General features: G+C 36.2%; 1 protein-coding gene across 2 annotated transcripts in view; it reads right to left on the bottom strand.

The window, feature by feature from the left end:
* Positions 1-414: 414 nt before the first annotated feature.
* LOC111142170 (phosphatidylinositol-4-phosphate 3-kinase catalytic subunit type 2 gamma) overlaps positions 415-13726 on the bottom strand; it is a 338397-nt gene continuing 325085 nt past the window's right edge. For both annotated transcript variants that reach the window (XM_022495171.1, XM_022495170.1), the window contains 2 exons: positions 9768-9893; positions 415-567 (listed from right to left, as the gene is read on the bottom strand). In XM_022495171.1, coding sequence (XP_022350879.1) covers positions 415-567; positions 9768-9893 — 279 coding nt within the window. The remainder of the gene's footprint in view (positions 568-9767; positions 9894-13726) is intronic.

The raw sequence follows: 13726 nt of genomic DNA, 5'->3' as shown, positions 1-13726 counted from the left end.
AAATTTGTTACAGATATACTTAGGTCTTAAATTAATTGATGAGATTTATTTATTGCTGTATTTCTTGGAAACCACGTTAACAGTGTTGCTATAACCATAGGTACACAATTAAAAAATGTGAACACATATTTGATTTAAAAGATGTATCAAAATTAAATGTTCTGTTATTATTTTACATCTTGAATTTTACACAATAAATTTGTACTTTGTTAAGGAGAAAAGATTCTAAGAAAATAATGAAACACAAGTAGAGAATATATAACTATAAAAGACTATTCTTATTTCTTTTTCTTGTGTCCTTGGTACACTAAGCTATCTTTGAAAACAAAAATGTCCTGCTCTTGTGATAGAGAGGCTTAGAAGTGGAAAAAGATATAAGTAGTTAATGAATAATGCATTAGTTGATAGAAATGGTCAAATTATACAGTTTCCTAGTGGGTACCATTTTTCTTCGTTGAGAGGGACACTATAAAGTTGGATGTTAATTGCTCCCACAAATACGGTTTTGCTCTTCACAATAAGCATTAAGACACGTCCTCGGAGCTCTGTGACTTCATCATACACCACCTGAAAACAGAGAGAATAATTAAAGTATAAATCAGATATGCTTAAATGCACCTTTAAAAGTATTACTTTTAATAAAAATATTTAGCTATTAATATCATTTAGCTTGGAACAGATAGGTTAATGTAGAATCTTTCATGTTGAACTCAAATTCTGGAAAGCTAAAGATTCTGCTAACATAATGGAGTTTAATGACAGAATATTTCTCTAAGAAGCTTAGAACTTATTCTGATTCCATTAATAATTGTCCATCCCAAATTTAATATGACTGTAAATTATTCTCTAAGAAGAAATTTAAGTACCTATCATCTTTTAACTGTCCTTGGATTTATTGTGCAACATGGGGCCTTGAACACTATCTTTCTTTACTGAAGACTAATGAGGAGAGCAGACCAATCTCCATGATTTCCTTGTGTTAATTTAGTGCAGTATAACAGTATTTCTATTTATATATGAAGAATTCATTCTATGCTTACTTTAATTTATTTAAAATGGTTTAATTTTTAATTATGAAAACACACACTTATTAAATAAAATATGTATGAAACAAAAAAAGAAAGGAAAATCTATATTTCCACCACTGGGAGATAATTATAGTTAACATTTCAGTGTGCTTTTTGTTTTACATATATAATTACTTTGTAAGAATCTGAACTGTAATTTTGCTGTATGCACAGTTTTGTGTCTTGCTCTTTTTCATTGCTAGTCATGTAACCAGTTTCTAAAAAGGGATCTGTTTAGCTGTGTTCTATAATATAAAGGAAGTAAGTCATGGGCATTATCATCAAGTGCCTACAGTAGTAAAGAAACTTCAAAAGTGTAGTACTATCAAGAAATTAGTTTCCCATCATGAAGGGGAGGGGACAGCTGTGTATAAATCCAGCATGGTTGCCAGGGAAACTCCTTAAAACACATTTAAAAGAGGAGTTTCATATGCTGCTACAAATTTGCTTGCTGTTTATAGCCACGCTACAAGACAGAAAGCAGTGTTCTCTATATATGCAAAAAAAAAAGCAGAGGAATAACTTGAGAGGGAAGCCCTTTGAGTCAGTTTGGAGGCCTCCTCAGTGTGTATGGATATGGTTTCTGATCCACTGCATTGCATTTGTCTACCATTTAAGAACTCAGAACGTTACCAGTGGAATTCCATTCAAGATCAATCTGAGAGCTCTTCTGAACAAGGACTTACTTATGAAGTAAATAACAATTCAGTCAAGGGACATGAGATGCAATATACTATGTTAATCCTGTTTACCCTGCTTCACATGACAGCTCCTGGCTCCCTCCTCTTCCAGAATCCTACTCTCATTCCAGACACAAGATTATCTTTTAAGTTTCTTAGGACTAGGGATTGAAATTATTCCATTCCATTTATTGAGTTCCCCTGGGATAGTAAGGGATTTTAAGGGCTACCTTAAATATCTCAAAACCCTACCGCTTTAATTCATCTTCTTTAATAGCAGTGGGATGCCCAGTGTGACTCTGTGAGCCATGTCTCCTCCTGGACTCTTATCTTTCCAAGTCTTCAGAGTAAGTTCCTTTTCCTTTTCTCTACAGCGGCTATTTTGAACTGTCTAAACTGTCCTCCATTTTCCTCCCCACAACACTTTCAGCAGACAAAGTCATTTATTTTACAGAGCAAATAGATGAAGGGGCCCTCAAAGTGTTACTGTATATGAAGTAGAAAAATGGTATAACTCTAGGCATTAGTGTTTTGTGAAAGTCTGGTTTAAGAACTGTGAATCATATAAATAAGCTCTAAAGATACAAATTTCTATGACACTTAATTTATACTTATTTCAATCTATTGTCAACTATATGTTTTCTCATTTACATAATGGTGATAATAATATTTGCCTTTTAGCATTGTGGGGAAGAATAAGTGAGATAATGAATGTAAGCCTTACTACAAAGCCTGGCACATACTGAACACTAATAAATTATACTAAAAAAAAAATCCATCAAATACACAAAGAACAGCTGTTTCTTGGTATTTTGCATTAGTTGACTGGAGGAAAGAGTTCCATTCAGAGTTGAATCTCCCTGGTATTTAGCAAGCTGAAATTCTCAAGAAATTACTTGATGAATTAATTGCCTTTCTGGTTAAAATACAAACATTTGAACTCCAGAGGTTATATTAACTTATGGATTTCTTTCCCTGTGTTTCATTATGCAAAAATTAATTTTTTAGAAGTAACAAGTTTTTTAAATATGTAATTATTGCACATCATAGGTGATATATATCTATTTTAATTGCTTTACTGAATCCATAACACTGTTAAAAAGATTAGTACTCCTCTTGTGATGAGCACCGGGTGATGTATAAAAGTATTGAATCACTGTATCGTACACCTGAAGCTAATACTACTTTGCATGTTAACTAACTGGAATTTATTTATTTTTTTATTTAAAGAGATTTTATTTATTTATTTGACAGAGATCACAAGTAGGCAGAGGCAGGCAGAGGGAGAGAGATGGGGAAGCAGGCTCCCTGCCGAGCAGAGAGCCTGATGTGGGGCTCGATCCTAGGACCCTGAGGTCATGACCTGAGCCAAAGGCAGAGGCTTTAACCCACTGAGCCACCCAGGCACCCAACTAACTGGAATTTAAATGAAAACTTAGACATAAATAAGAAAGGGAAAAAAATCACTCTTTTCTTACTGTGTAATGAATAATTAGTGGGTAATGCTAACAAAGTGCACAAAGTCTTTGAGACTTTTTCACCAAACATTTTAAAATGTATTCTTTTTTCACATGAATAGAACCAAAATGCACAGCTTTTTCAATTTCACTTCAAAATGCTTTTTACCCATAGACATGCACCAAGTCTTCAATGCCTTCCGACAAATATGGAATTTGTAGGTTTGAAATTATTACATCAAAAGGAAAAACTTTGTTTAGGGTAATTAATATCTGGTAACTTGTATACAAGCATTCACTGCATGTTATTTGACATGAGGGTATAGTAAATAATTCTACAGTGTATTTAGACGTCAGTGGAAGAACAATAACATGGAAACTGAAACATGTCTAGTGCTGGGGGGAAGGGAAGTGAGGAGGCAGGATAATGAAAAGGAGAGTTCAAAATAAGTGAGAATGGGAGAACTCTGTGGGTGGAGAGAGGGAAGGACAACAGCATAACTCAGTGGGGTCAAAATGGGTTTTGGACTCTGGAAGTTCTGGACTTGAAAACTAATTGCTTGACCCTGATTGAAATGTTTGGCATCAGGATCTCAATGTCTTCACTTACAAATAGAATTTTCCTCATGTTATGAATATCAAATGAGAGAATGATATAGATAACATTGGCTATGGCTTGCTGAATACACCATATACTTGTGCTCTTAGATAATCATGCACATTCTGCAAGATGCTATAAGGTATGTCAAACACAGAGAATGCTCCTGTTCTAGTGTCTTTTCTAATTTCTTCTTTTTATTTTATAAGAGAATAATATTTAAGAAAGGAATACAATGTAAAAAATAAGTGAACTCTAACAATATAATTCTGTTATAAAGTAGAATCTGTATTTCTAAAGAATCATTGAAAAAAAAATGATGGTTTTTAACCAGATGCCAAAGATAATAGAGTGGGAAGAGCAATGGCATTGGAGCCAGAGTCCCCACTCTGCTTCTTACAAGCCCTAGGCAGTGTTGTGAGCATTCCTACTGCCATTTCACCCCTGCAGCCCAGTCATGTCTACAACAGGGATTTGTATATGACAGGGGTTTTCAGGGAGACTGCTGACAAAGTCTGTTGGGAATCACTCTGGTAAGTGTCAAATAGACAAGCTTGGCTCTGTATCAAAAAAGTTTAGCATCTGAAGAGTGGATATGAAAGGAACCCTTGGCAGTGTCCCTGACTCGCAGGCTTTCTCAGTCTGGGTATTAGGGAGAGAGAGAGAGCTCTTAATAAAAATGGAAAGAATTATGCTCATGAAAAGCTTCGTAAGACATTGGTGATGCAATGTAATATGTCCTTTGTATTCCTTTAAGAGATTTATATAAAAAGAAGAGTGAGGTCATTCTCTCCTACTTCCCAGAACATTGGACTACTTTGGCAGTTTGAGAAATCCCAGTCATACCGAGTGGCTGGGACAGCACTGCTCAGGAAGCAAAGCTGGGGAGAAGTGAAAAATAAGGGGGGATGTCATGTGAAATTTACTGGGCTTCCTAGAAAACACATATACATTGTTGGTGAGGGTGCTCTGGAATAATTGAGGGATTTGGCATAGAGATGAAACCTATATCCTCGCATTTCTTATAAGTAGAGATTCTTGTTGTATTGATAGGAATCCAGAACATAATGGGAGAAAAATGAAAATATTGTTGTCTTTTTTTCTCATGGCTTTCTAAATTCAACCAGCTTCCCCATCAAACTTGTTTATATGATGATAATTACTACTAAAAATAGTCACTTATCTGCATATTAACTCACATTTCCACTCATTTGGGTTATGTATAAATTGAAGTGTATTAAGCATGGACTATGGACTATTGTTTTTGAAGCAATTTTTGAAAGTGTTCAAAGTATAAACAGTGTGTGTCCAAGCTACAAGTGTTGGTTGATGAAGAAAGTATTGCAGTGATTTCTGATCAATGGCCCATGAATGCTGGAGGAGCTAGTGTTACTGCAAGTTGTTAGAAAACTTATGGATACAATAAGCATTATAAAATAATCTCCAAGCATGTGTATTTGCTAATTTTTCTTAAATAACACATATAGCCTGAAATAAATAAAATACCAGTTTACTTAAACTCTTGAATTGCTAGTGGCTTTTCGTCATTAGGCCCACCCTGAGATTACAAATGATGAAGCACAACATTAAGTCTGGAGAAATTTCTTGATATTGATGTAGGGTGTCTTGTACTCAAAACATATGGAAGCTAATGATATACTATTGGGAGGGTATATCTCTAGCTAGTGACATCATGAAAATAATAAAATGTCAAAATATCTTTACTTACTAAATTATATGTGTAAATATATATATGTATATATATAATTTTACATTTTTTAAAAGATTTTATTTATTTATTTGAGAGAGAGCGAGCGAGAGAGAGCATGAGAGGGGAGGGTCGGAGGGAGAAACAGACTCCCTACTGAGCAGAGAGCCTGATGTGGGACTTGATCCCAGTACTCTGAGATCATGACCTGAGTCAAAGGCAGTTGCTTAACCAGCCGAGCCACCCAGGCACCCTAATTTTACATTTTTACATATGCATATGAAGCATCACTTATAAAACTACCCCAAATATTTAATTCACACATCTTTTTAGAAATAACTAAGTTTTAAAGATACTAAGAAGATAAGGTATTTTCCTCATCCTCAAGAAATTTACAATTTACTAGAAGAAAAAAGCATGTAGGACTAAGTATAAGATGGTTTAATGTGATGTAAGAGTTGAGGAGGAAAGAGTGGTTCACAAAGTCCACATCTGAGGTAAGCTTTAAAGTTGGCACAGAAGAACAGAAAGGGTGAAGGGCACGAGTTCCATCTCAGAGGTCATAGGGACTATTCAGGGGATGACAAGCTGTCTTATGTGACTTGAGAATATGATTAGGTGTGAGGAAATAAAAGGTCATGATGACACAAATATTCCTGACTTTTTTTTTTTAAGATTTTATTTATTTATTTGACAGACAGAGATCACAAGTAGGTAGAGAGGCAGGCAGAGAGAGAGGGGGAAGCAGGTTCTCCGCTGAGCAGAGAGCCTAACGCAGGGGCTGGATTCCAGGACCCTGGGATCACAACCCGAGCTGAAGGCAGAGGCCCCAACCCACTGAACCACCCAGGCGCTCCCCTGACTTATTTTTGACAAAGGTACAAGAGACATCTATTGCATTGCTTTTTCAATAAATAGTTCTGTAGTAATTGGCATTCACAGGTTAAAAAAAAAAGTGAACTCCAACCTAAACTTCACATTTTATTAAAAAATTAACTCAAAATGGATAATGAGCTTAAATATAAAATTGTAAAACTATAAAACATTTAGAAAAACTATAAGAGAAAATCTTTAGGACTTTGTGCAGGGTGAAGAGTTCTTAGACTTATAGTCTATAAAAGTAAAAATGGATAAATTATACAAAATCAAAATTAAAAACTTTTAATTTGAAAGACCCTGAGAAGGGGATGAAAAGACAAGCTATAGATAGGTGGAAAGTATTTGTAAACCACTTATCTGACAAAGGACTACTGTCCATAACATACAAAGAACTCTCAAAACTCAGCAGTTAAAATGCAAACTATCCAATTAGCAAATGAGCAAAGACATGAAGAGACATTTCACCAAAGGGGATGGTAAAAAAATACATGACCAGAAGTTCAGATCATTAGTTATTTGGTAAATGCAAATTAAAACCACAATGAGGTATCAGTCTATACCTGTCAAAAGAACTAAATAATTGTAATAATAACAAATTTGTTACAAATAATAACAAATAACAAACAAATAATATCAAATGATAACAAAAATAACAAATACTAAATAATAACAAATGGCAAAGATTTATAGAAAATAGATACATTGCTGGTGGGAGGTAAATTGGTTTAGAAAAAGAGTATGGCAATTTTTTTTTATAAAACTGCCATATATTCCAGTAATTACATCTTGAGCATTTATATTAGAGAAATTACAACTTATGTTTACACAGAAATCTATATATCACTGTTCACAACAGCTTTGTTTGCAATAGGCCAAGCCAGAAATAACCCAGATGTCCTTTAATAGGTGAACAGTTAAAGGAAATGTCAGACTTCCATACCACAACTATGATTCAGCAGTGGAAAAAAACAAGCTATTGATACAGGCACCTTCTTGGATGGATTGCTGGGGAGTTATGGTGAGTGAAAAAAGCCAATCTCAAAATGTTACACACTGTATGATTCCATTTATATAACATTTGAAATGACAAAATTATAAAGATGGAGAACAGAGTACTAGTAGCCAGTGATTGGGAATGGAGTGGGCATTAGAGGGTGGGAAGTGTCTGTGGCTATAAAAGGGTAGCACCAGGTATCTTTGTGATGGAACTCTTCTGTACCAAGACTGTGGTGATGGTCACACAAATCTACTCACATGATATAAATGCACAGAACTAACAGGATTAAAATAAATAATGCATAGAACCAAATACACAGGAACACATGTAAAACTAATGAAATCTCATTAAGGCCAGTGAATTGCACCAACGTCAATTTCCAGGTTGTGATATTGTACTGTAGTCAAACAAGATGTTACCATTGAGGGAAAGTAGCTAAAGGTTGTTTGAATTCTCTGTGTATTATTGCTTCCAACTGCATATGACTCTACAAGGATCTCAAAACAATTTTTTTTTAAATATATGAAGATGGTATGAGCCAAGAGACAACTCAGGAAAGCTACCGGATCACATTTTAAGGGCTATCATTGTCACATTTAGTATTCTGTACATTATCCAGTAGGCAGTGAGGAGTCTTTGGGAAAAAAAAATTAAATAGTAGAGAAATAAATATGACTGGTTTTTGAAAGACATCTTAGATAGAAATACGAATTGTTCAACTGAGAAACACAAGAGGCAGATAGGAGGCTATTGTATAATAGCCAAAGTCACAGCGATGGGGCAGACAGAAGGTGATGGATTCAAGAGGCAGGTGGCTGCACACGTGACAAAGTGTTAAGCTGACAAAACTTGGTGATTAGTTGGAAAAATGAGTGAGAGGGTGGTGTCATTAGAACATATCTTTTGAGATGGCAAGTAGAGGAGGGAAGCCTGGTTTAAAAGTGTCTAGGAGACATTCTGATGGATCGCTCTTCAGTAACACTCAGAAGTGCAGGACAGAAGGTTAGGACAGAAGCCAGGGTTGGAGGAATAAATTCAGATGCAACTTACACAGAGGTGTAAAAATGAAAATTTGTAGGTATATAAGATAATTTCGAGAGACAATATATCATGAGGAAAAGGATAGATTGTGGAACTCCAGCAAACAACAATATTTTTCGGAAGAAGAAGGGCAATGAAGGCAATTGAGTGAGCGGTCAGAGAAGATGGAAGGGAGCTTTAAGAGAAGATAAGACTCGAGCAAAAAGGAGGTGTCAGGAAGAGGGGGCACCCAGCAACGCAGCTGTGTAACTGTTCAGGAGAGTAGAGGGCCCATTAGATTAAGCCATTAGCAGTCACGGGTGTCATTCTAAGAAAGTGGCATCAATGAGGTTCAGAATCCACATTGCAAAGGATTGAAGGATGAAAAGGAAGCAATGAAATGAGAGCAGGAAATGTGAGTCACTTTTGCAAGTGGTTTTTTTTTAAGATTTTTTATTTGTTAATTTGAGACAGAGAGATAGGGATAGGGACAGATATCAAGAGCAAGCGGGGAGGAGAAGGAGAAGGAGAAGCAGGCTCCCCAGTGAGCAGAGAGCCCCATGCCAGGCTCCATCCCAGGAGAACTGAGTTTAACCAACTGGACCACTTCGGCGTCCCAAGTTTTGCAAAAGTTTGGGTGTGATAGGGAAGGAAAGAAAATACGGATGCTTTAGAAAGGCTGAGTTGAGGAGGGTTTTTTTTTTGTTTGTTTGTTTTTTGTTTTTTTATGATTTCTGACCTGAGGATCCAGTGGATGAGACAGCCTTCAGAACGGCAAACAAATCATCATCCGAGCAAGGTAAAGAAGAAATGGGAAGGGATGGAATCAAGAGAATAAATACAGGGTTTGCCTCAGAAAGGAGTACGGGATTGGATATTTAAATTGTGAAATACAAATGAATTAGAGAACTATATATAAGTTAATTTAATTTGTGCTTTGTACTTGTTTATTTTCTTTTGTTTTTCAAAGGAGATTTTATGAAGTTTTTTGTTATACACAGGATAGACTATGATAAAATTATTCAGTAAGGAAGACCAGGTTAAAAGAAAATAAGGTTAGAGAAAATAAGATGAAGTCAGGGATAATGTTAGGGAGAAAAAAAAAAAAAGGCATCTTGGGCTCTTGCTGGAGGTACGCCACAATTTGAAAATTGGTTCATAAGCCCTTTGAAAGCAGAATCTGTATTTTCCAGTTCCCATAGCATGTAGAACAGTGATCAGCACATAGGGGCTATTTTGCGAAATGTCTTCCCTTCATGGAATAATGCTGCCAATTACTGCAAATTTTCCATATTTGGTTGTTAAACTAAAAAATGTAAGAAAAATACAAAGGGACTGGATAAGAGATGAATCATACTCACAATTTCATTATAAGTGGGGTCGGTACATTTTGGAACAGATTTTGTTTTCCTCCTACGAACTTCACTGGGATATGGTAAAAGATAAAATTCAACATGTGCACTGGGCGCAGAGCCATCTGGGAGATGCTGCAAAGGAAAATGGTTATAAATATTAATGCATGTTGCTATCAAAGAAAACAAATACATAGCTACTAAATATCGAGACCAAAGGCAGGATCAAAATTTATTACAGTACTGTTTATCAGAAAATAAGAGAACAATCAAAAGAAATACATCATCCCTCAAAAATATTACCAAAGCACAGTGTAAAAGAGTAAAATTGTCCATGTTAAATTAAGTGTTGTGTCAGAGAACTATATTTAAAAGCCTATTCAATATAATTTACTTTAGTTTTTTACAGTAAAAAGTACATTTGCATTTTTGACAGAAATGGTCAAAAGATGAATATAAGCCACAGGCAGAGGCAGGAATTAAGTGCCTCAGGATACTGTCCACCACTTATAACTAAAAAGATGCAAGTTTAACACATAAAATAAAATGTAGCATTTAATGATATGTATATGTATATTAGATAATATCACATTTAAGGCAAAATGTAATTAGAATATCAGACGAAGAGACTTGCAACTTTAATATACTTACGAGATTTTAAGGTAGTTAGGAAAATTTTATTTTCTAAATTACCCTAAAATATATTGGATAATCCTTCTCAAACTATGTTCTATGGAGCTTCCAAAGTTGCCTAAGATGCTGCCCGATGGGTAGATGTCAAATGGCTAGAACTTTGGAGCCCCTTTCCCCAGCTTGTCCTAACTGACCTCCAAACTACCTCCCATCCCGGATTCTCCATTCTGGCTTCAGAACGTCTCACTTTCTTTTCCACCTTTCCTTATTATGGATTTCTTTCTCTCTCTCTTTCTTTCTTTAATGATTTTATTTATTTATTTGACACACAGAGAGAGAGCACAAGCTGGGGGTGGGCGTGGAAGGAGCAGAGAGCTTGACTCGGCTGGATCCCTGGATCCTGGGATCATGACCTGAGCCAAAGGCAGAGGCTTAACCCACTGAGCCACCCAGGCACCACTGGATATTTTAATTTCTTAATATTCATTTGAGGAATAAGTCCGCTGTTTCAAAAATCTGAAAGCCACTGCACTTCAAAGAAATGTGTTTCACCCTTGGGCATCTTGACCAAACAGAGAGCAAATCATACTAACACTCTGAATATCTAGTTTGATAAAAAGAGAAATGTTTATGGGGTGCCTGGGTGGCTCAGTCCGTTGGGCGGCTGCCTTCGGCTTGGGTCATGGTCCCGGGGTCCTGGGATCGGGACCCATGTTGGGCTCCCTGCTTGGCGGGGAGCCTGCTTCTCCTTCTCCCTCTGACTGCTGCTCTGCCTACTCGTGATCTCTATCTCTGTGTCAAACAAATAAAACCTTTAATAAAAAAAGATAAATGTTTGTGTAATTTATATTTAAAGAGGAGGATTTAAAAGTCAAATTTGAGGAATTTAATGTTTATTTTGTTGACTATATTCTAACCATTAAATTGGTAATTTTCAACAAATACATTCCAGTCTTCTGAATCACAGTGACATTTACATGTGAACATCCAATGACACCCCCAATGTCACTAGCTTCAATTTTGTATCTTCCTTTAGCACTCAAAAAAGCAGAGTGGAAAGTAAGAAAATACGATGATTACTCACAAATTAAGTACAGTACATCTGGACACATCATGTGTCAAAATGCTAAGATTGTCAAAACTGCTGCTATAGAGTTCAAGTTCTCCTGCCCCACCTGAAACTCTCCTCCGGGACAAAATGCTCAGTGTCTCAAATGTATCAATGGCCTAATGGAATCTCAGTGTTGAATAAAGACATTGCTATTAATATTTGAGAGAGTGCTTTTGTTTCGTTTGATCTGGTTTAGTTTGGCTTGGAGAGAAGGATGAAGGGAGTGTAATGTGTTGCTCTGTGTAATTCTCTCTTGTCTGCCATGGTATTGACGATACCATCCCTATCATCGTTATATGCTCCAACTTAGTGGTTAAAATCATGGTTCTGAAAGTGGACTTTTTGATTGCAGTCTGGGCCCCCCAATTTGCCAGCTATGTGACTTTTGGCAGGTATCCTAACTTTGCAGTGGATCTGTTTCCTAACCTGTAAAGGAGGATAAAGGGTATATGCCTCACGGCATTCAAAAGATTAAATGAACCATGTAATGTGAGGACGACACGTGAAATAGAGTAAGGCTTAATAAATGTTTGGTATTATTTTTGTTTTCTGTAAATTAAAGTTAAACATAAATACACTATATACACTGATTGGACAAGATACCCTAAGGTACTATGACATTTACGAGCAAAGTCTCTTAACCTTGGCACTATCAACATTTGGTGCCACAGAATCCTTTGCTGTAGGGGGCCGTTCTACACAATGCGAATATTTCAACAGCATCACGGGCTTCTACCCACCAGATTACAACAGCGACATCTTCCCAGTCGTGACAACCAAAAATGTCTCCATACATTGCTAACTGTCATTTGGGGGACAAAATTAATCCCAACTGAGAACCATTTAGATGACTCCCAAAAAAGAATCTCCAGTTCAACCTTTGAATCTCAACCTAGTGACCTGTGACTATTTCACCTGAATATCTTCTTGGCACCCTTATATAAAATAACCAAAATCTATCTTCTAGCCTTCCTTACCACTCCAAAACAAATTTTTCCAAGCTGTTCAAACTATATTAAAGTCATACTATTCGTTTTGTCTGGTGTCTCCCTTATCACTGATTTTCAAATCCAAGTGTGCACCGAGATCAAAATCCTGTTTCCCCCAGTTCATCTGCCATCACAGATCTTCTTTTCCTAACATGTTGCAACTGGATTTTAATAACTTTTTATGCCCTCGTCTTCCCAATTCTTTCCTTCCTTCATTCCATAGGTCACTGTTGTACTTAATCTTCCTATAAAGCTATTTTGATCATGTCACTTCCCCCACTGCCTAAAGAATAAAATTCCAATCACAGACGGAGAAAGACATTTTGCACACCAGCCTTCACCAAGCATTTAGCAACTAAAGTTTTAGGTTTCTGTTTCCAAGTTGATGTCCTTGACAAGGTCCTTGAATATCCTGGAGTTTTTAGAATAATAGAGCATCCCAGGTTTCAATTCAAAATCAGGGGTGCATTAGATCTGAGCAGCAGTAGGCTTAGTCTGTCCTTAATAGCTTTCAATGCAGACATTGATTTCTCAGGTCTTTCAGAGATTCTCTTTTTGTTTTGTTTTGCTTTTTCCAAAGCAGCTGTCTTATCAATGTTAGTTTTTTCTTCCTTACTTTTACCATATCCTGTTTCTTAAAGATCACAGCTTATTATAAAAAACTGTCTTCTTGTCAATACTTCTCCTATCATCCTTTGCCCTTTTGTTCATGTGAATAAAATTTAACTTTAAAGTGATTAAATAACCTGTACTTGTCTAAATGTCTTAACCTAGGATTTTTACTTCGGTTGCATTTTAGACCTTCACAAAGATTTAACGCTTTGACCTGCGGAGTCAGTACTGCTTGGAGCTACTGAGTTCTTCGCCTGCCGCTTAGTCTAAACAATGAGAAGTTTCCTTGTATTACCCAGAGGGTTTTCTTACTCACAGTCAAGCAGCGCTACTACTTTCTTCTAGAATTCTGGCTAACATTTTTACTGTGCTCAGAAGACGACGTGAAGTCATCCATACTTCATTTTTGTTACTCATCCTTACTCTGAATTCTATATATCCTAGATTTTCTGTTAAAATATTTCTCATTTTTTATATTTTTAGAAGTTTTACATATGCTAGCTCCCTTATGAGCCTAGAAATAATTTAAAAGGAAAATCCATGTCTTGATGTTTCCCACTTCCCTCCCCTCACATTTCCTTTGGGCTTTGCTCCATTGGTGACTCACTGCCCTGTTACCCTAC

The sequence above is a fragment of the Enhydra lutris genome, unplaced genomic scaffold (assembly GCF_002288905.1).
Source record: "Enhydra lutris kenyoni isolate GAN:26980312 unplaced genomic scaffold, ASM228890v2 scaffoldscaffold7, whole genome shotgun sequence".
Lineage (NCBI taxonomy): Eukaryota > Metazoa > Chordata > Mammalia > Carnivora > Mustelidae > Enhydra > Enhydra lutris.
Note: the sequence above shows the minus strand (reverse complement) of the source record. Positions and strands in the feature narration are given on the sequence as shown.